The 21,371-nt window shown below is 48.1% G+C and overlaps 2 protein-coding genes across 9 annotated transcripts in view; one reads left to right on the top strand and one right to left on the bottom strand.

Moving 5' to 3' along the window:
- Nucleotides 1–1,238: 1,238 nt before the first annotated feature.
- Nucleotides 1,239–20,917, top strand: KATNB1 (katanin regulatory subunit B1). 3 transcript variants are annotated; one of them, XR_012582416.1, is made up of 20 exons: nucleotides 1,240–1,650; nucleotides 4,822–4,952; nucleotides 6,990–7,107; nucleotides 8,778–8,878; nucleotides 9,388–9,429; nucleotides 10,086–10,169; nucleotides 11,119–11,234; nucleotides 11,754–11,825; nucleotides 12,069–12,219; nucleotides 12,608–12,795; nucleotides 12,921–13,054; nucleotides 13,864–13,911; nucleotides 14,083–14,159; nucleotides 14,781–14,900; nucleotides 15,611–15,760; nucleotides 16,066–16,142; nucleotides 16,526–16,600; nucleotides 17,292–17,408; nucleotides 17,989–18,925; nucleotides 20,197–20,917. XR_012582416.1 is itself a non-coding variant. In XM_074550848.1 (19 exons), exons 1-19 carry the CDS (start codon nucleotides 1,611–1,613, stop codon nucleotides 18,119–18,121), a joined length of 1,971 nt encoding a protein of 656 aa, XP_074406949.1. In that variant the 5' UTR covers nucleotides 1,239–1,610; the 3' UTR covers nucleotides 18,122–19,129. The 3 variants fall into 3 exon arrangements, 2 of the variants coding, with proteins under 2 accessions (XP_074406949.1, XP_074406948.1); XM_074550848.1 differs by lacking the exon at nucleotides 20,197–20,917 and having other exon boundaries at nucleotides 1,239–1,650; nucleotides 12,924–13,054; nucleotides 17,989–19,129; XM_074550847.1 differs by lacking the exon at nucleotides 20,197–20,917 and having other exon boundaries at nucleotides 17,989–19,129.
- KIFC3 (kinesin family member C3) overlaps nucleotides 20,069–21,371 on the bottom strand; it is a 15,727-nt gene continuing 14,424 nt past the window's right edge. For all 6 annotated transcript variants that reach the window (XM_074550839.1, XM_074550838.1, XM_074550840.1 and 3 more), the window contains one exon: nucleotides 20,069–21,212. Coding sequence is in view for 5 of the 6 variants with exons in the window: in XM_074550838.1 (XP_074406939.1) it covers nucleotides 21,187–21,212 (26 nt within the window). In the remaining variant the exon portion in view is untranslated. The remainder of the gene's footprint in view (nucleotides 21,213–21,371) is intronic.

The following is a 21,371-nucleotide window of genomic DNA, read 5'->3' as shown; positions in this document are numbered from 1 at the left end:
CCTTTTCCTTTTTCCTATTTTTTTCTAAGGCCCATCTGCAGTTACATCAATTGTCTCCTCATGAAACTCCATCATGTTTGAGACTTGAGTCTCCATGAGACCTTAGCCCTAAGGTCTGCCTCAGAAGGGGAGACAAACCATGCACAGTCTTCCAGAGCTTTTCTTTTTCCAAATCTGCTCCATAGCTGCTGGCAGCAGGAGTGGGATTATTTAGGAATACTGATTCTTTTCCAACATAATGATTTAACGAATTTACAAGTCAGTTTTTCATAAGCAAAGGTTTTGAACTGGTGAGTTCACAAATATAACATTTCTTTCACCTGATCTAGAGCCCTGTAATGACAAAACATTGTCCCATATAACACTGTGGATATGAACTCATCGATGTTAATTCAATACTAGAGAAGACACCAAAATAAATTAATTTAAAAATCCTTTTACAGGCATTAGGGACACAGCAGCTGCCAAACCATCAGCAAATGCATATTATAGAATCATGGAATAGAAAATTACAGGGTTGGAATGGCTCTTAAAGATCATCTAGCCCCAAGCCCCCTGACCAGGGGATTTTCCTGTAGTCCTCCAAGGCCACTTGTCCTCGTATCCACTTCTTGAAAGTTTCTTTTTCCTTTCTGAGAAAAAAACCTCTACTTTTCTACAGCCGTATTTTTTTTCTCTACTGCTCAGCAGCTTCTTATCCATCCATGACGGTCTTCTGCCATTCTTGCCCGATTTCCCTCCTGTCGGCATGCATCGCTCCTGAGCTTGAAGGATATAATCCTTGAAATTCAGCCTTCATTCTTAGGTCATTACCAAGGAACAGCGTCAAATTAATCGGATTTTTCTCTGTTGATGGAGCAATTGGTTTCAAAGACTCCGAGAAAGACGCACAAGCGGCGCGACCGCCCCTCAGCCGGGCGGGAGAGGCACAGAAACCTCGCAGGAGTCCCGCTCCCACCGAGACACCCGTGAACAGCCTAACAGGGCACGGCGGCCTCAACCATCGGCGGGCCGTGAGCTCCGAAGCGCGGGAAAGCCCCGGCCGCCTTTACGGAAGCTCCGGAGCGGCCGCAGAGCGGGAGCAGCCCGGCCCCCGCCCCTCAGGGCGGCCCCGCAAAATGGCGGCCCCCATCCAGAGCGCCGCCTCCTCATTGGCCGCGCCCGCGGGGCTCCGCCAAGAAGCCGCTCCGCGAGTGGCGGCCGTGCTGCCGTCGCCATGGCAACCACCCCGCCCTCGCTTCCTATTGGCCGAGCGGCGCGCGGAGCCCGGGCAACCGCCCGGCGCGGCGCGGGGTTGTTGTGAAGGGCCGGTTGCGGGGCGGGGGCGGCCAGGGGGTCCCGGTCCGCTACTGCCGGGCCCCGCCGCCGCCAGCGTCCAGGCGATCGCCCGAGCCCCGAGAGGCGCTCCCGTCCCGTGATGTTCGTCAGCGGTGAGGCCTCGTCCCCCGCCGCGCCGCCTCTCAGGAGAGTCTCGCCGTGACCGTGTTTGAGTGCCCGCAGGACGGCCGCGGCAGCCCCGGTGCACGGCCCGGCCGTAGGACGCGCTATCGGAGCGGAGCCTCGCCGGGAGGAGGAAGGCGCTGCCCGCCCCAGAGGCGCCGCGCTGAGCCATGGCCGTGGCCGTCACCACGAAGACGGCATGGAAGCTGCGTGAGTGGCGGGCGGGGGAGCCGCCCCGGCCGGGAGCGGGGAGGGGTGGGAGCCGCCTCATCCCTGCCCTGGAGATGGTGCCCCGGCCCTCTCTCTGCATTGCTGACTGGGATTTTTAACTCCTGGGAGTCCTGTTGGAAAACAAGGGCACAGTGAATAGCGTGGCCTTGTCACTGCTGTTTTCAAAGGCTCTGCAGTGCTGAGCTGAGTGCCTGTCTGACCCCACATGACTCTGCTGTAGTACAAGAACAACCGAGGCAGTGAGGGATGGGGCACCTGCCAGGGGATAACCCTGGATGTACGGAGAGACTGGGGAATGAGAGGCTGGACAGCAGCCTCACAAAAAGGGATGTGGGGTTCCTGGTCGATGTCAAGTTGAAGAGGAGTCACCAGTGTGCCCTGGTAGCCCAAAGGGCCGGCTGTGCCCTGGGGTGTGCTGAGGAAGGTGATGGTCCCACTCTGCTCTGCGCTGGTGCTGCCTCACCTCGAGTCCTGGGGGGCAGGCACCACAGTTTGAGAAGGATTATAAAGCTTTTGGAGAGCATCCAAAGAAGGGCTGTGAATATGGTGAAGGGTCTAGAGGGGAAGCCATGCAGAGGAGTGATTGAGCTCTCTTGGCTTGTTCAGCCTGGAGGAGAGTGAGGGCAGAGCTTATCATGAGCTGCAGCTTCTTCATGAGTGCATTGGAGGGACAGCTCCGATCTCTGCTGACTGTCACCAGTGAAAGGACCTGAGCGAGCCTCTGTTGCTCTGCCAGGGGATGTTTAGGTTGAATATTAGGAAAAAGTTCTTCACAGGAACAGGAGCAGGCTCTGCAGGGAGGTACTTAGAGCACCAAGCTGCGTTTGGCCAATGCTCTCAGGTAAAGGGGATTGTCCTGTGAAGGACAAGCAGCAGTAGGACTGGATCCTTGTGGGTCCCTTCCAACTCAGAATATTCTGTCATTCTACAGAAACTGCTCTTCAGAGCCAGGTTTTGATGGGGCATCAGGGAGAAGCCCCCAAACTTAGCCTCTGAGGAGCTGTCCTTCATTGGTGCTCCCTTGTACAGCAGGTTCACTGAGTTCTCTGCTGCAGGAGAAATGAGGTGATCTTTGCAGGGCCCTGTGTCTCCCACCCTCTTGAAATAGCTTTGCAAGAGACAGTAAAAATCTGCTGGCTTCATGTCCATTATTCTTCCTCTGAAGGAGCAGTCGACAGTTGCTGACTGTCAATTTCTAGCTGATCACTGATGAGTTATTTCATTGAGGAATGCTTAGAAGCAATAGGATGTGATCAGTTGCTTTAGTCAGTGAGTGGGCTCTGGAAAGTGGCTGGCAGAAATAGTGTCCTTGGCTGGTAACACATGATGTCTTCTGAGATTACTGACTTAGGAATTTTCTATGTTTCTGAGCAGAAAGCCAGTTTGCTGTTATCTTCCCATCCCTGAAACTCTAATTTCAGGAAGAGCTGGAAGTCTGTCCATCTCCATTTTCCATAGGTGTGAAGAGGTTCTTGATCTTCATTTTTGCTGTCTGCTGCCCCATCTTAGCATCCTTTTTAGAGGGAAAAGCATTCTGAGGGATGCTTTCACATTTCAGGGATGTTTCAGCAATGCTAATTAGGAGTTGAGTGTTGCTGGGCTGCTGAGTGATAGCTGGTGACAAGAACTTTATTAAACAAAAAAAATTGTGGGTTTAAGGGACTTGTAGGAGAGCAAATGAACCTCTGTGCCCAAGGCAGGCATCATTTTATCAACTGGCTTTTAGGAACGGAGGGTTGGATGCTTCCACAATGACTTTTAAACTTCCAATATATTATTAAGAAGGAAATCAAGACAAGAAGAAGTGGAGCTGCTGACACACTCATTTCAGCAGCAATGCTCAGCATCTGTCCTTGCAATTTTAACTAGTGACTTGGTCTAGTAATGCTGATTGTACTTTTGGTTACCTTATAGTCTGTGTATCCATACAGGCTTTGTTTTAGCAGTTTTATGTGGAAGTTTGGCCTTTCAACACAATGCAGGGGTATTTTCAGATTTGTCCTTCACATGTAATTTATGGTCCAGTCACCCTTGTAATTGGAAAGGTGTTTCTCCAGCCCAAGTGAAAGTTGCGCAGTTTTGCTTTCAGAAAAACACTCCTGAGAGTTTGAGATCAAAGTACCTGTAATTATTATTGCAGCCATCTGAAATCCTTTCTGGATTAGTGTTGCATGTAGAGTGATCACCTTGCTCCTCCCAGCAAAACACTGAATGGAAGCTGAATTGATGCTGCCTGGCCTTTTTACAGACTCAGAGCCATTTTTACAGTTTCATAACTATTAGGAATACAAATCCTGTGATGTTTCAAAGAAGAGAACAGTTAGATGAAGATATTGGTAAATGCATCTGCCAAAGGCCCCTGACAAAATTCTGAGTGAATTTAAAATTCCACTGTAAGATGTGTAAGCAAATATGCTGATTTTGCTTGTTTTTTGCCCCAAATTGGTTTCTTTATGATGAGGTTTCCCTTTGTTGCAGTATCAGAGCGTCTTCTCAGCTCCCAGTTTTTTAGCAGTCATTTAGCATCAATCAGATTTGTTATTTCCTGCCCATTTGGATGGATATTCACCCTCCTTTGTCACAGCTGCATGCCCTGCAGTGCTCAGTTTTGCCTGTGTTCCCTGGTGGGGATGGAGCAAAGTCTCTGCCAAAGCTCAGGGAAGGGAGCTCCACCTCTCCCACTGCTGAGTCTGGCTTTTTTCTGGGTAAGGTAACAAACTGTGCTGCTGCTCCTCTGCCAGTTCCTCTCAGGCTGGACTGTCTGCTGCTGCTCTCTCAGGATTAGAGGACCTTTCACTAGATGCCTCTGGCTGCTGTGCATTACTGCAGGTAAAGTGCTGTGCTGCACTTGAGCAAATCTTTAAAAGCTCCTGAGCTGCTGCAAGTGAGAGAAGATGCTTTTTGTGAGCCCTGTGAGCACTGGAGTTGTGAAACTTTGGCCAGCAAATGTTTTAGTGCAGCAGGAAGAGCCAAGAAGGACTGCTCAAAGCAAGATAATGGTGTGACTTCTTATCTGAGCAGTGGGCTGCTGCAGCTTGTCCAGTGGAAACTGGAAAGTATTTCTGGAGAAAGAATTTTGTTTTAGACCTTTTGGAGGGATGAAAATTTTTATAACTGATCTCTAATGAGTGTTTGCTTTGTTTTGTGCAGAAGAGATCATGGCCCACAGCAGCAATGTGTCCTCAGTGGTCCTGGGAAAGGGTTCAGGCCGGATGCTGGCCACTGGAGGAGACGACTGTCGGGTCAACATATGGTCAGTTAGCAAGCCCAACTGCATCATGGTAAGGACAGGCCTGTTCTCAGCTTTTGGGGGGTGGGAATATTAATTCTGAGATTTGGAGGGTAGAGAATGAGGGGAAAGATTGTTGGGGTGGAGCCTGTGGGACTTTTGAATAGAGTTTGCCAACACAGAGCTGTGTAACCAGATTCTGGCTAAAGATAGGGACAGAGCTGGGTGCCTGGTGAGACCTCTGCTCTAGAGACACTGTGGGAATGCTTGAGCTGGACCAGTGCTCACTCAGATAATAAATACTGTGCTTTATTGTATTACCAGGCTACAAATAATTAAAGGAAGAGTTTTGTACAAGAACAGCTGGTTTTATAGTGCAGGCTATAGGGGCCAGTTTTATACCCTGGGGTTTGCAGGTTTGCAGTCACAGCAGATGCATTCCCACCTGTGCCACTGTCCCTAACTGTCACCATGAAGGTTGCCACAATAGTTTGCTGTAGGCTGGGGAGGAGTAACTCTGGTTGCAGTGGTTAGCAAGGGTAGGGTTACCCCAGCAGTGATCACTAAAGAGCACCATAAATATATATTTAATAGATATCTATCCTGCATCACTTTGAGTAGGTGTTGTGTAAAACCAGCTTTAGCACATCTCTTGTCATTTGTTTAATTAACAACACAATAATGTTGTGGTATCAAAGGAATTGCTCTAATCAGTGTGAGCCTTGTGAGAAAAAAAGCAGGAATGTCAGGTCAAAGAAGCTAAAAGGAGAATTTGTCCACTTTATTTTTCTGTCCATTAAGTGTATGAATGATCACCTTTAGCAGGGCTGTGCTTTTTGCATAGTGTAGTTAAGCAGTGTCTTTTCAGGCCCTTGGTGGTGGCATGATTCAGTTTGAAACTGAACTATTGCCTTGCTAGAGAAGGTTGAAGTATTAACTCTGTACCTTTCTGTGGTGGCAGAGCTGCACCTCTCCTGTGCTGTCTGGAACCACAGACACTCAGAGCTGCTGTTTCTGAGAGGCAGGGACTGACTGAAGCTGCTTGTGCCATTCTTGTCTATCAAAGGAGTCTTGATTTTTGGGGTTGTCCTCTGAAGTTCCTTTTTAGTGTTTCTATTATAGTGATTATGGATGTTTGTGTTGGGAAAGAGGGAGAAGAGGAACTTTTCAAGTGACATTGGGGCTGGGTTTAAGTGTGAGCTCTAGTTCTCAGTAATGGCAGTTGCTACTGTGGATTTTGTAAAGGATTTCAATTGCACATGGATTCCTAAGAAAGCTCCATCAGAGCAGGCAGCTTCCAACTGGCAATCCCATCCCTGTATGTGTGTGGGAGGCACAGAGCTAGTGCAGCTATTTAAAAAGACATTTGAGGATGGACTAAAGCAGGTTGGCAAGCAGAAAGTCTGCAATGGTGGGATTTGTTTTCTAGAGCTAGTTTTAAATATTCTTGTGTTTTACTAAAATATAGGCCTTTTCAAACTGCTGATGTAATGTGTAAGCTTTCAGGTGCTCAAGGATGAAAGGAACTTCATGTGAATTACTGCCTTGTGCCTCAAGTCAGTACTTCAGTGTTAGCACCATGCTATCACTGACATCCATTGCTGGCAGCAGCCTATGGCTTGGTGCTTGTGTGAAGTTTTCAAAGTAGCCCTGCTTTAGCTCTTGCTTTGATTTTGTAACTGGTTCATGACACTTACATGACCCATTTAGAGCAAACACGGTGGCATTGTGCTACCACAGCATAATTTGTGTGATGTAAGAATGTGTCAGCCTTGTCTGAGCACCTGCACCTGATGTTTAACTACCTGTGTCTCTGTTGATGCATCCTTTAGAACTTAGTCAGTGTGCTCCAGCAAGTGATTCCAAAGATAATGTGGGAATACAGCTGTGCTGTGCTGGGTGCAGTGATGAGTTTTAGAGAGCTCTGCCACTCTGGTGGCTGCTGAGGAAAGAGGAATATGGCACAGCCAGGTGGCCCCAGCTCATGGCTAAAGAGTTACCCCTGGAGTATGAGCAATGCTGTGGTTCCTGTGGTTCCTGCAGGGCTGTGCCAGCAGCTGCTCACTGACACTGATGGTTTTCTCTGCAGAGCTTGACAGGCCACACAACCCCCATTGAGAGCCTGCAAGTGAACCCAAATGAGAAGCTCATAGTGGCAGGGTCCCGCTCAGGGTCCATTCGAGTCTGGGACCTGGAAGCTGCCAAAGGTATGTGCCCATGAGTCTGTGCTTCTGGTCATGCACACTTCTTATGTTTAATGCCTGTACTGACCCAGAAGGTTCCTGATTTAAGAAGGAACAAGAGCCTGGCATTGCTTTCATCTTCATCTGCATCTCTTTTTTGACGTCCTATTGGAGCTCTAGAGCTGTGTATTTGTATTCATGCTTGAGCAGAAATTTGGGCATGTTTTGGGGACACTGATTTGAGGAACTAGTTTCTATGGTTTTGACCTGAGTGTGTCAAAATCTAAATTCCAGATCAGTTTCCATGCATATATAAATAGCTAGGCATACAGAATTTGTATTCAGAGTCTCAACTTAGAATTGTCAATCTTAATGAAAGGATCCCAAACCAGATTTTAAGTTTATTAGGTTCTGCACAAATGCAGGAATCCTCTGCTTGTTGTCTTCTTGTTCTTATGTTCTAACTTTTTTTCCTCTTGCAGTTTTTCTGCTGTCCTGCTCTTGCATGGCCGTATAAATAGACAAAGACCTAATTTTCAATAAACTCTAAAAGCTATGAACTCATCAAGCTCTGATCCTTTAAAGGCCACTGTTGAGTCATGCTTTATTTATTACATTTTCCTCAAATCGTAGAATGAGTTTGCAGAAGTATCATAAATCACTTGAGTGCATTCCAGGAGGAATACCAGAAAATGACTGAATATTTCTTATGGGTTACTACTACTTGTTCATAGAAGGGATGTGTAATGAAAATAGACTTACACTGGCTGAGCTAAGGAGGCAAACCACAGGCAGCATCAGTAATGGAAAGCACTGATGTCATTCAGACAGTTAGAATCAGCTCAGTTATGGAAGAGTTTGGCTCTGCCCGTGGGGAGTAGCTGATCTGGCTGCATTTGTTAGAAGACCTATGAGCCAGTGTCTGTGCAAATGACCACCCCAGCTCTGGCTCAAGAGCTCATTTCTGCCAGGGGAATCATCAGCTTGTTCCAGATGAGGGATGAGGGAGAGGGATTGCCCTTGTTATTATCTGAGCAGTTTTTCTTAGAGTTGAGCTCTGCATTTGTCACTGCTTGCTGAGATAGGGTGTACCAGTTCTACTGGTCCTTGCTGGTTTCCAGAATTACAGGGGTGTTACTTGATGACTTGCTGAAACACTGATGGTTTCTTTGTCTCCTGCTCCCTAAGCATCCATTTCCTGTCTTTGTGGGGATTCTGGCAAGGGGCAGTTGAAGGACTCCTGGGTGAATATTGGACCCTAAGAGGGGTACAGAGTCCTGGGAAAGGGTCTGTCCAATAACTGCAAGGTGAATGCTGCAGGCAGTCAAGACTGTTTCACTTCACTTCCCGGCCAAAACTGTTCCTCCTCTGGCCCATTTTGCTGTCTATATAACAAATGGAAAGATGCACTGCCTGCCAGCTGCCTCATTTTCAGAATGGAGATATTTGGAGTTCTGCCTGTAGTTTCCATACCTAAGGACAGGACTGTCATTAAGTTCATTGATCATGGGCTTTGTATTGCTGTTTCTTTGCATTGCTGGGATAAAGACAGAAGCATTTCCACAAAATAATGTATATTTCCATAAAATATTTGTGGGGATAGTATGGCTACACTTCCACATGGTGTCTGGTGGGAATGAACTATTAAATATTTTCCCCGTATTCCTTCTCTCTGCTCTCTCTCCTTTTCCCAGTTCTTCGTACCCTACCAGGTCACAAAGCGAATATCTGCAGCCTTCATTTCCATCCTTTTGGAAGCTTTGTGGCATCTGGCTCTTTGGACACCAACATTAAGGTAAAACTCAGCTTCCACCAGAGATTTCCCTCTCTACTTGCAGTGTCTTTGTTTTGGAGTGCCAGAACATGTTTTGTGTCAAGCTGTTGGTGGATGCTGCCCATCATCATTTCTGTGTGTGGGCAGGTGTGTTTGTGAGTGCTTGTGAAATCCGTGTGTGTGTTTTCACAGCCAGCTCATGAATGTGACTCCTCTGCTGTGGAATGTGGCTCTGAGTAAGGTGCCTGGTGTCAGCAAGCACAGATGTCCTGCTTGCTGTGGATTGTAGCTGCTTCCTCAGACTGTGTTTGACTGTCAGAGCTGAGCTGCTGTAGTAGGGGATGCCTTTCAGGACTGATTGTCACTTGGGGAGTTAGAAAATACCCCTAGGGCCTACAGGGGTTCAGCAGCCCCTTCATTCTGCAGTATCTATTAGCTTGGTGACACAGAGATCCCTTGTTCTGGCAGGACCCTTGAGCTCCCAACATACTCCTCTAAACATACAATTTCTTTGCTTTTTTTCCTTGTAGCTCTGGGATGTAAGAAGAAAAGGCTGTATCTTCACATTCAAGGTAAAATAATTCATTAGGTTTGGCAAAGAGGGGAGAAATACTTCTTTTGAGGACTTGTGAGCAAGCCTAAATGTGATTATGTACAATGAACTTCCTGGCTTTCCAGCATGAAAATAACGTGTGTGATTTGTGAAGTGGCCTGGCAAACCTCAGCAGGCCTCTGCAAGCTGTATGGGAATGTGAAATGGATATTATAGGATATCAATGGGTATCATGTGCTGTAGTGTGGATGGCTTCAGTGGGGGATGGAAAGCATCCATGAGGGTTTCTTTATTTTCTTGATGGTATTACCACTGCACTAAGATGGTTCTGTTCTTGGGACCTTTTTCTGTCTGAAGAACTCGCTGTATATTAATTTCATGTAGATACCAGAGATTAAGTGTCACAGCACTTCTATCTGACCATGTGTAAATCATAATTTAGAACTGATTCTTATTAGTGAAGCCAGATCTGTATTTACCATGCTTCAATTGATGGCATAAATGACTAAGTGAGAGAGATTACACACATTTAATGTGGCTGGGTGTAGTGTCTTGAGTACAGTGTTGTGTTCTGCAAGCTTTGAGCTCTGTAAAACACTTAATTGGTTTGGGGTTATTATATTGTATAGGATTGAAGGACAAAAGCCAGAATATTGTTGGTTTTCCTCATTTCAGGGTCACACAGAGGCAGTTCGGTGTCTCCGCTTCAGCCCTGATGGGAAGTGGGTGGCCTCTGCTGCTGATGATCACACTGTAAAGGTAATTTATTGTGACACCTTCCTTATGTGCTTGTGGCACATGGGAGTACTGGGATTGTCTTTTTTCCAGGCATTTCCAGCACTCACTCATAAATACTCTGTTTATTTGGCAACTGGCTGAGCACTGTGGGTTTGCAGAGATTGATTTTCTTATGAGGATCCTGTCTGATGGCTCCCAACACCCATGGAAGAGCTGCATGGGTTGAAATGCCCTTATCTAGCAGACACATTGGGAGAGACTATGCACAGAAAAATTAATGTTTTGATGGTAATAGAGTTGTGATACCTGAATGTTGGTCTCAGTAAACATTGTCAAATGAGTTGTCCACAGCACATTGCTTCACCAGACTAATTTCTGGCTCTGTTTGTGTTATACACATTACATGTGATTATCAGTCTGAAAATTGCTGTCAGGACTGAGCAGAGCAAGAGGAGGAGATCAGGAAGATGGTGACTGAAATAGTGACTTCAGTTGTTTCACATGGAGTGTGGAAGAATGGAGATGAAGGACTGATTTTATTTACAGTTTCACATGAAATTAACAGATGAGTTATTTCATGGCATTTTTGAGTGGAGAGTAGAGCACAGGAAGGAGGAATTGCTAAGGGATTCAGAGCTTTGGATTTTTGTTTGTTATCTTTTGAGATACAGTCTGTGGGGACAGATGGAACTGCTATATTTTGTCTCAGTCTCTAAATATAAACCAGAAACTTCTAGGGGACAAGTTATGTGGAAAATAAAAGATAATGCAAAAAAAAAACCCAAACAAAACAAAGCCTTTAAATGATTTGGATGGGACTCTTTCCCTGATTATTGCCTTCTTTGACAGGCTTGTCTCTGTTCTTGGAGGGGGAAGCGTTAGAAGGTTGCCAGTACAAGGAAATCCAAGGTGTATTGGAAATCTCTAGCATTTAATCTCTTCAAGAGTCTCTGTTCTTTCCTCCTTTCAGCTGTGGGATCTGACTGCTGGGAAGTTGATGTTTGAGTTTACAGGACACACCGGCCCAGTAAATGTTGTTGAATTCCACCCCAATGAGTACCTTCTGGCTTCTGGCAGCTCTGACAGGTACACGAGGGGAGGGAGAAAGAAGGGAAATGTATATGTCTGCTCCATTTCCTGATGCCCTTCCTGGTAAGGAGGGCATGTCAAGAGGAATGTCACTCAATTCAATCCTGCCACTGCAAGAGCCAGACATCTAGACAGCAGGACATGGCATCTGTGATGGGCAGAACATGGAGATCTATCCTTCTCATCCAAAATTGATGGCACCTTCTGCCACACTAGAAACCAATGTGTGGCCCCAAGCCTCTCACAAATCCAGCTGACATCCTGTGTGAACAGCAGGCAGCCCTGCTCAGCTGGCAGGGTGTTCTCTTAGCTCTGGGCTGGCTCTAAATGCCTGTCTGTGTCTAGAGCCTCTATGTATCTCTGGATTCATGGATCTTAGCTAAACCAGCCTTCTGTGTAGGCTCACTGTATGTGCACAACAGCAAAAGTCATTCTGTTAGTGTTTTGTTTAAAATCTGGATGCTCCTGTGATTTCTAAAATGATGAGCAATGAATTTTGTTGTGTTATATGTGCAGGACTGTTCGGTTCTGGGACTTGGAGAAGTTTCAAGTTGTGAGCTGTATTGAAGAGGAGGCCACTCCTGTCAGGTACATGAAGTTCCTACTGAAATGTGCTGGGCAGAGACTAAAGGTGGGGTGAAGGGGGGGTTTCCTCAGAGAGAGACTTTACTGGGGAGAAGTTTGGGCTGCTGGAGATACTGCACAGGTGAACACCACATTGAAAGATTCATTGTTAGAAACAAAACTGAAGGTGTTCAGTGTAGTCAGAGATCCACAGGGATGAGCAGGGTGGAAATGCTGTGCCTGATTCTCCTCCTGCCTTCCTCCCAGGTGTGTGCTCTTCAGCCCTGATGGCTGCTGCCTGTACAGCGGCTTCCAGGACTCGCTGCGAGTGTACGGCTGGGAGCCAGAGCGCTGTTTTGATGTGGTCTTGGTCAACTGGGGAAAAGTAGCTGACTTGTCTATCAGCAGCAACCAGCTGGTAAGCCACTGCTCCTGAGGCAGGGTTAGGCAGCTGTGAAACACAAGATAAAATCCTGCTGCCTCCTTGCAGGCCTTCAGACCTGTAAGCTTGTGTCAGGGCTTGCAGCATGCCCAAAGGCTGTGTGCCTTTGTGCTCCACTTTGTGTCTCTGGCTTCTGGAGGAAAGAGCTGGAGCTTAGTTTGACTAGTATTTAGAAGCTATGCTTGGCAAAAGTTTTATCCAAGCCTTTCAAAATTGCTGGCAACTTCAGGTTGAAAAATCTGCAGCACTGAACTGAGCAGTCCTCAAGCACAGTTGCTCAGGGTCACTCCATTGTGCCTGTTCTCAAAAGAGCTGGTGTGCACCCCACTCCTTGGTGAATTATCTTGATCTTTTGCCTCTGCAGATAGGAGTTTCCTTTGCACAAAGCACAGTCTCTTCCTTCGTTGTGGATCTCAACAGAGTCCCCAAGTCAGATTCTGTTCCTCAAGGGTTGATCAGGGACGACCAGCCTCTTGTGCCACCTACCCCCACAGGGTCCTCCCTTCGCCGCATCTATGACAGGCCCTCAACGAGCTGCAGCAAGCCACAGAGGTGAGGCAGTCTGCTGGCTTGTTGAGTTTCCAGATTTTAAGGAAATATCCCAGGCACTCAGTGTTCTCTCTCTCTCTCTCTCTCTGACAATATGGCTTCCCCTGACAACAACTCCTTTTCCACAGCAGAGTGAAGCACAACTCAGAGAGTGAGAGGCACAGTCCCAGCAGTGAAGATGACCGGGATGAGAAGGAATCAAAGGCTGAGATCCAGAACCAGGAGGATTACAAAGAGATCTTCCAGCCCAAGAATGCAATCTGTCAGTACCAGGGTTTATAGTGCTTTTGAGTAGTGTTTGGGTTTGAGATTAGGGTGCTAAAGTGATTCTGTAGAGCTGACCTTTGGCTTACTGTGTCAGAGGCTTCACCTGTGACTGGAGAGTTTAGAAAGCTTTTCTTTAATATTCTGTGCTGGGACACTGATGCCAGATCATGTTGGTGAATGACTTAAAGAAGGCACCTTTACTAGGGTACAGTAATGTCTGTTTGAAGCCTGGCTCAGAATCCAGAGCTTCATTGTAAATGTGCTGCCTTCCTATTCTGATTAGAGTGTTAAGGGAATTTTGTTAGCTTAGAATTTTGATATGTGTTTTAAAATCAGCAGTCTTTGTTAAAGAAGGAAAGGCAAAATGTTTTGTTAAAGGAAGGACTGTTGTTTAGGAGCATTGTGCAGTGTCTGTATCTCATTTTTATGCAAATGATGAAAATGAGATACTCTTTCTTAGGAATTCATTGCATTATTTTTATTTACTTATATAAATCAATAACAGGAGGTGGATTTTGCCTAATATCATTTGTTGTGACTGTGCCTTGTCTCATGCTTCACACCTCTACAGCAGTAATGAACCACAGAGGTCAGTTTTGTCCCTTCTGTCCATGAAGGCTGAAAGCTTTTAGCTAAACTCAACAATAGTGTCAAGGTCCAAAAGAGATAACTCTGCTTGTTGTATCACTGATTACCCTCATATGTGGAGTTGTTGGAGATTTCTCTGCTTCAAGGTTGACTTACCACTTATCTGTAGCCTTGGATGCTCCTTCATTTGTTTATTATTTAAATCTTTTTCTGTAGGTCGAACTCCTCCTCGAACTGAGCCCTTTCCTGCCCCTCCTGAGGATGGTAAGTGTGGAAATGAACCCTTGGTGGGGATGGGGATAATGGCCCTCAAAAGAGGGAGAGCTGCCTGAAGGCAGAAATTACTCCTTGTAGTATAGCTAAACAAAACCTTTGCTCTCAACTCTTGAAAGTAACAATCAGTTTCTGCTTTCCCACTTCTCTCCCTCTTGGTAGAGCCTGGAACTGCAAAGGAAGCAGTGAAGCCCAGCCAAGCTGTGGATGTCCAGACCTCGCTGCCAAAGCAGGAGCTCGTACGTTCTGTGTGCTCTGTGAGGGATGTGCAGAGCTGGAGAATTTGTGATTTCTGCTCAGGCTGATCCCTTCACTGCAGAGCAGTAAAAGTGCAGCTCCAGGCTTTGTGCTGCCAAGTGTCTTGCCTTAGCAGTGAAACTAAGGCCAAGCCTCTGACAGTCTCTGTTGTTTGTTTGCTGCTTGTGCTTGCAGTGGTTCTTCTCCTTGCATCTCTGAATTGGGGCACTCAGAGAATCAAGTGCCAGGTTTCTGCCAGTGCTTGAACAGAGACTGTTTTGTTGCCAAAAGTGCAAGTAGCTGATGGGCCAGTATTCATTTTACTGGCTTCTTTAGAATTCTCCCTTAGCCTTCAGGCTGGCCACAGCCCATTGCCCTAATTTCAGATAACAATAAGAGCACTTGGCACTTCTGCTGGGGCATCTTCGTGTTCTTTACAAACCTTAATTACATCGTGGTGTGTACCTGAGAGTCACTTTATTGCCTCTTAAATTATGCTAGCAGTCTGCAGACTGCTTCTGTGTTAGGGCCCTGCTGTGAGAAGAAAGCAGGTCAGAAATAAAGGTCATCAGACTAGTGCCAGACTGTTCCTGCTAGAACTTTTATCCCAATTTCTCCTGCAGCCTGATCCAGTCCAGAGGCCACTGAATCCCTCCTCAACTTCTTTGAGCAGAACAGAGCCATCAGTGATTCCTGCAGCCAGGAATGAGCCCATTGGCCTGAAGGCCTCTGACTTTCTCCCAGTAAGTGTCTCTGGACAATGTTTTCCTGCCAATGTCTGTGTTGGGTGGCATCAGAAATGGGGTGCTCCATTGTGATAGGTATGAACACAGCAGAGTTGAGCCCTGCTCTTAGCAAAGCAGAGAACAAGGGGTGAGACAGTGGTTCATTTAAAAAATTGATGTCTGCCATTACATGTACATAATAATTTCACAGGAATCTCTGCCTCTTGCATCTTGGAGGCTTCTTGGTCTCTCTTGGGGAGGGTATTCCCCTGTCCTAAAAAGGGGGAAAGACCAGAGCATCCTGATGATATCAGACTCTAAATGTGAGTAAAAGAAGTAGTGGTTCTGTCATGGCTTGGGCAGGAAGCAAATTGAGAGTCTAATGAATTGTAATAAAACTTGCAGTTCCCAGACAAGTGTTTCACATAAAAAAATTGGGTTTGTGTGAAAACATTTCTTCATTAACACATACTGGTTTTGAAAACTTACTTTAAATTCACCTTTTTTGAGAGTTTTTCCAAAGCTTTAAACACTTTTGTGATTGATGTAATAGAAGTAGGAAAGAAGTAACTGAAATCAGAACAAATTGAGCATTTCCATTTCAAAAGGCTTTTACAACCATCTGCAAGGAAGTCAGTATTCACTGGCAATCTCTGCACCAAAATTGGCTCTCACCTAGGCCAGAGAATGCTCCCACCCTGCTCTGTTGGTGGTGTCTGTACTTGCAGGCTGTGAAGAACCAAAGCCAGACAGAGCTGGTGGATGAGGAGGCCATGTCCCAGATCAGGAAAGGCCACGAGACCATGTGTGTGGTGCTCACCAGCCGCCACAAGAACCTGGACGCCGTGCGCGCCGTCTGGAGCACCAGTGACATCAAGGCAAGCGTGGGGACGTGCCTGAGGCTCCTGAGCAGCTCTCTCTGCTTCTCTGGGGCTGGCTCTGCCTCATACAAAACACAGGGTCTCAGAGCTTTTCTCCCCAGGGATGCACCACAGAGTGCTGCAGCTGAAGGGTCACAAAGAAACTCACATGGCAAAGACTTTCCCATGAGAGAGTTCTCTTCCCTGGCCACTTCATGTTTCCTCTACCTTGTTTTGGAAAAGCAGCACTAGATACTAATTTGCATTAGCCTAACCAGTTTGACCTCTGCAATAGATGGCTTTTTCTTCCCCTTTTCTCTCAGAACTCTCTGGACTCTGCAGTGGCAATCAATGATCTGTCTGTTGTCGTGGATCTCTTGAATATTGTCAACCAAAAAGCGTGAGTCCTGGATGGGGTCAGCCCCTGGGATGTGCAAGGGCTGCCTGGCTGGGAGTTCCTTGTATCTGCCCTGTGTCCAGTAGGCCATGGCAGTGTGAAAATGATGTGTTTGTAGTCACTTCTTCAAGCCTGCAGTGGCAGTAACTGCTGGAGTTATTTGGGGCCAAGGAAAATCAAAGTCTTGGGGCTTCATAAAGTGATTCTGCTTAGAGTCAAAGAAATATATCCGAACCTGCCACTTTCTCTCACGAGGGGGAGTCAGTGAACTTGCTCTCTGAACCTGAATATGTCTGTTTGGGCATTTGCCAAGAATTCTTTTTTGTGTCAGCTTGGCTTTGTAAAGCCTTGGTCTCCAGTCTCAGGGTATGTCCTTTTCTTTTCAGGTCTCTCTGGAAGCTGGATTTGTGTACTATAGTCCTGCCACAGATAGAAAAACTACTCCAAAGTAAATATGAAAGGTGAGGCCTCAAGAACATGGTGTGCATGAGGGACAGGGTGTAGGTAGTGATAGGGGAGCTGTGCTGGGTATTTTGTACCTGGAGGAAAATCCTGAGAAATGACTGCAGATACAGTCTCATGCTGATATGATGCCTGTAAAAGAATTATGGAGTTGCTAGGTGTGTGTGGGAAAAGATACAGAAAGTGTGCATGGGCAGGAAGAGCAGGATAGTGGGATTTGTCCTAGATTTTGGATTAAGACAGCTCTGGCAGCCAGGAGGGGTCATGTAAAACAAATGGGCTTTGCACACTGCTGAGAGTGAAGCTGTCAGCCTGGGACGAGGAATGAAGTCCTGCAACAGCCCTGGGGACTCATCTGTAGGGAGAAAAATTACAGCCTCTTTTAAGATGGAGCTTCTGCTCTTCCTTTCTTCTGGGAGAGAGGTTCCTGCCAGGTTCCCTTGGCAGGACATCTCTGCCCTTGAGCAGAGAGGTCGCCCTTGGGTAGGTTATGTGCCAGGACCTTTGGAACAGACTTGCTTTGTGAAAGCTTTGGAACTCAGATGTGTTGTTGGTACTTGGCTGTTGCTCTCCTTGCCTGGTTACAGGTGGTGGAGTGGGGTTGTTTGGGGGCTGTGTGCTGGGGGACAGGAATGGCATTCAAGGGGACAGGAATGGCATTCAAGTGGGACCCAATTCTCTGTTTTTCAGTTACGTGCAGACTGGCTGCACATCTTTGAAACTCATTCTTCAGAGATTCCTGCCACTCATCACAGACATCCTCGCTGCACCACCTTCTGTTGGAGTGGACATCAGCAGAGAGGAAAGGTGAGGCACATGCTGCTTTTGCTCCCTCCTGGGATCAGCCTTTCTCTTGGGTGAGCTTTGCCCTTGCCATCAGGGCTCTGATTCCAGACTGGACATGCCTTCCCTTTGTCTGCAAGCACCAATCCCTCATGCTCAGAGGAAAAGGACTGCCTTTCCCTTTGCCTCTGTGCATTGAGTCATACCTAAACAAAGTATCAGGAGTAAAACCACCCTGTGCCTTTCCCCTCTGCCTCACAAGAAGCGTGATTTGGTAGGCAGGCCCTGGATTTTGAGTTCATTCACAGGATAGCTCCTCTCTGGGAATTGGCTTTTGGAAAACAGCACTTTCTTTTTCCCTGGACTGTACTGCCAAAGGGGGAAGAGGGCTGAAAGAGCCCTTATGTGGATGCTGTTCTCCTGTCTCATCAGGACGTGTGCTGAATGCCTGGTGTTTTTGCAGAGCTGTGCTCATATTTCAGCCTCTTCCAGGCCATTTTCAGGGCTTTTCTCTCCTGCTTGAGCTGCCTCTCTGGCACTGCAGGAGCTGCCACACCTCAGGCAACAAGGGATTCATGCTGTGTCTGCTGTCATTTTTTTCCAGGCTTCACAAATGCAAGTTGTGCTACAAGCAGCTGAAAAACATCAGCAACGTTGTCAAGAACAAGTCTGGGCTCAGCGGCCGCCATGGTAGTGCCTTTCGGGAACTGCTGCTCCTCATGGCTGTCCTGGACTAGCAGCCACCACCTCCTCATGTACAAATACAGGTGGCCAAGCTTCCCCTGCTCGTGGTCTGGCTGGATTTCAGATCTCTCCGTGTGTCCGTCCTTTCCCCCCGCCCCTCTCCAGCACGGTAGGGAAGTGCAATCTGCCAGCCTGGTCGCCCAGCCAGCCCTGGTGCCTTGGGGGCTGGATGGAGGACCCCAGTGGAGAGATGTGTGTGCTGTGGGAGGGGCCCTGGTGGGTGCAGGGCCCCACAGAGCCCTGCAGGGACGCTGCTTCATTTCAGCTCTTCATCTCAGCATCCAGCTCTGGGCTGCTCTGTGTGCTGGCCTGTCCCTGCAGGAGGGCTCTGAGCCTGCTGTCACCCCTCCTTCCCGCTTGTGCTGTCGGTTCTTGCTGCCTGGCCCTGTGGGTCAGGGCCCTGCTCTCGCTGTGCAGCTGCTGAGGACTGCAGGCACCGCCCCACAAACGCCTGCTGTGGGGTGATGCCCTTTCCATACAGAAGGGACTTCAACTGCCAGGGGGGACCAGCCCCTTTGGCTTCATCTGACATGGGCATGGACACTGTGCCACTGTGCTGGTGCATCTCAAGGACCTGAACCAAGAGACTTTCTCTTGGCTTCTCAGCCATCCCTGCTGGCACCCAGGGCTGCAGAGGAGCAGTATCTTCAGTCTGTCCTTGGACCTGTTAAAACATGTGACTTAAACAGGACTCGTCGTATGTGCTTGCCTTTGGGGGTGAGGATTTGGAAGGGTGGAGGAACAGAGGGACATGGACTGAGTTATGTCTTTCTGCATCCACTGGACCATTCTTAGAGGTTTGTTTTTGGTTTTTTTCCCCCAATAAATGTCTGTCAGAACCTTTCTGTCCCTCTTTCTTCTTTCCTCTGGGGAAAGAGGTTCCTCTTGGTGCTTTCCCTGCTCTTCCCAGCCTGTCTCCCATTTTATACACTGGAGCCTGTTCTCCAGGAATCTGTAACTTATAACGAATTTTATTAAAATATTTGTAATTTTTTTTTAAAGTTGTGTTAAATGCCTGAATCTCTTGAAGTGCTCTTCACCTTGGCATGGCTTCTGGCTGGGAGTGCCCAGGAAAAGCAGGGCTGTGTTCCCTGCCTGTCCCAGAGGAAGCTGACCATTCTCACCCTTCCTGCTGGGAGGCTGTGGTGAACAACAGGAGAGCCAGCACTTGCCAGTGGCTTGTGGAAATCCCGGGGGCAGTTTCACTTCACTGGGTTGTTCCCAGCCCAAGGAGCAGTGTCATCATTTAGGGCTCATCCTTCTCCCTGGCTGCACACTGATCCCCCTCCCGTGGCTCTCCAGTGGATCTGGGCTGAGTGGCAATGAGCTCTGAGCCAGGGAGTGCCTTTGGAACGACTGTTCTGGGGAGGTGGAGTGGGGCCATCAGGAAAGCTAAAGCCAGTCCCCACACTGCTGATGCTTCATCCAAACAGTCACGTTTTGGGAAGAAAGGGGAATGCCTGCTCTGCTCCGTGCCTCTGGAGGAGGTGGCTCCAAAAGTACAGCAAGAGGCCCTGGCACTGAGCCACTGCAGGACTGACGGTGAGTGCTGCCTGCTTCCAGCACCAGGACACTCACAGGGTCTGTGTCTCCTCTGCAGCTGCTTCCTGCTTGATCTGGTGATAATCCCAGGCCTGGACCCCCAGGGGGTGTGAAAAGGCTCTGCCAGCCACCAGCCTATTGCTGGGATGTGGGGTGGGGCAGCACAAGGTGGAGCAGGACATGGGCACATTGGGACTCACTTTGGATTTAACCACTGCTCTCCCACTAATTGCAGGAGCCTGAAAGCTGCAAAATGGGGTGGAGACTCTGCTGCCAGGCTGGCCCCGGGGGCAGCTGAAGGGGAAGGATATGAGGGGCTTTTCCAGCCCTATGGGAGGAGGGAAGAAGCACCCATTCCTCCTCAAGCAGAGTTCAAGAAAAACACAGCACAGGAGGACTGGCTTTAGGAGTTTATTTAAAATAAGTTTTGTTACAAAACAGGGTATTTTTTAATTATTAAAATACATAGAAACATCTACTCTTACAAAAGGCTAAATTTATTTTTCCCTTTTTTGTTTTTAAATAGAGTACGCCATGGAAGCGCGAGAGGAGAGAGTGGTGGAAAGAGCCATCAGTGCATCCAGCAGGGGCTGGCAGCAGGAGGAGATGTACCCACAGGTGGCTCTTGAGAGGTCCAAGGGCAGTGTCATCCCCTCCCATGCCCCTGCCAACCACCATCCCCATACATAAGCCAAGAGGCTTTTGGACTGGAGGTTTGGGGTCTTTTTGTTTGTTTTCCACTACTTTTCCATTCCAAGACCATGTAAACAGGTATAAATATTTCAAACACTTTCATCTCGACCACACTGTGATCTCTCTTGACAAGACAACTGGTAAATAACTTTACAATAGCTTCATTTGAGACTGCTCCATTGCCCCTGGTGCCAGGTAGCACAGGCAGCCAGCGTGGGCCCTGGCAGCACTGGCACCACGAGGAACAGCAGCTCGGCTCATGCACAGCACCGGGGGCCTTCATGCAACAACAGGGCTTGAGAAACTCACGGGAAAGAGAGCTGCTGGGATCTTTTGTAGTTTAACTTGGAGGAAGTGCTGCTCTGAAAGACACTGGGCAGCTGCCCAGATGCAGTCTTGCAGGAGCTGTGGCCAGGATGGCCCTGTGGCAGTGGGAGAGGCAGGGCCAGAGACTGGTCTGGCTCTGTGCACCCCTTCCAGCTACATTTCATGGTAAAAACAAAGCTGGAGAGATGGAGGGAACACCCAGCTGCTCCCTGCTCCAGCTAAAAACATCTGTCCAGCAAAAATAAACTCACAGAGCTGAGCATGGACGGGGCAGATCTCTGCCCAGCACCACTGTCCCTTACCCTGAGAGGGGGGCATGGCTGCTGGGAGACTCTGACCCCGTGCTGCTCATGGTGAGAGGTGCCATCACCCTCTGGTCATGGGTCCTGGTGGCCAAGGGAACAGCACCAAAGCCTTCACGTCTTCGAGCAGCTGTCTCCGTGTCACTGTGAGGGGCTGGGTCCTGCAGCAGGTTGGATGCCATGGCTGGCACTCATCACAGGGGAATGGGCCTCAGCTTCCCTGAGGGGAGAGAGGCATGGCTTACAGCAGGCAGGGACACAGCCACCAGTGCCCCAGGCCTGTCTGGTGGCAGTGTAGCAGGAGGTGGTGCCACAAGCATTCCCAGAACATCCCTGCACAGTCCAGCAGCCCTGCCCTGCATGGGGAGCGGGGTGAAAG

This window comes from Zonotrichia albicollis, chromosome 13 (genome assembly GCF_047830755.1).
Source record: "Zonotrichia albicollis isolate bZonAlb1 chromosome 13, bZonAlb1.hap1, whole genome shotgun sequence".
NCBI classification, from domain to species: domain Eukaryota; kingdom Metazoa; phylum Chordata; class Aves; order Passeriformes; family Passerellidae; genus Zonotrichia; species Zonotrichia albicollis.
The sequence above is the reverse complement of the archived record's forward strand: the minus strand, read 5'-3'. Positions and strand labels throughout refer to the sequence as shown.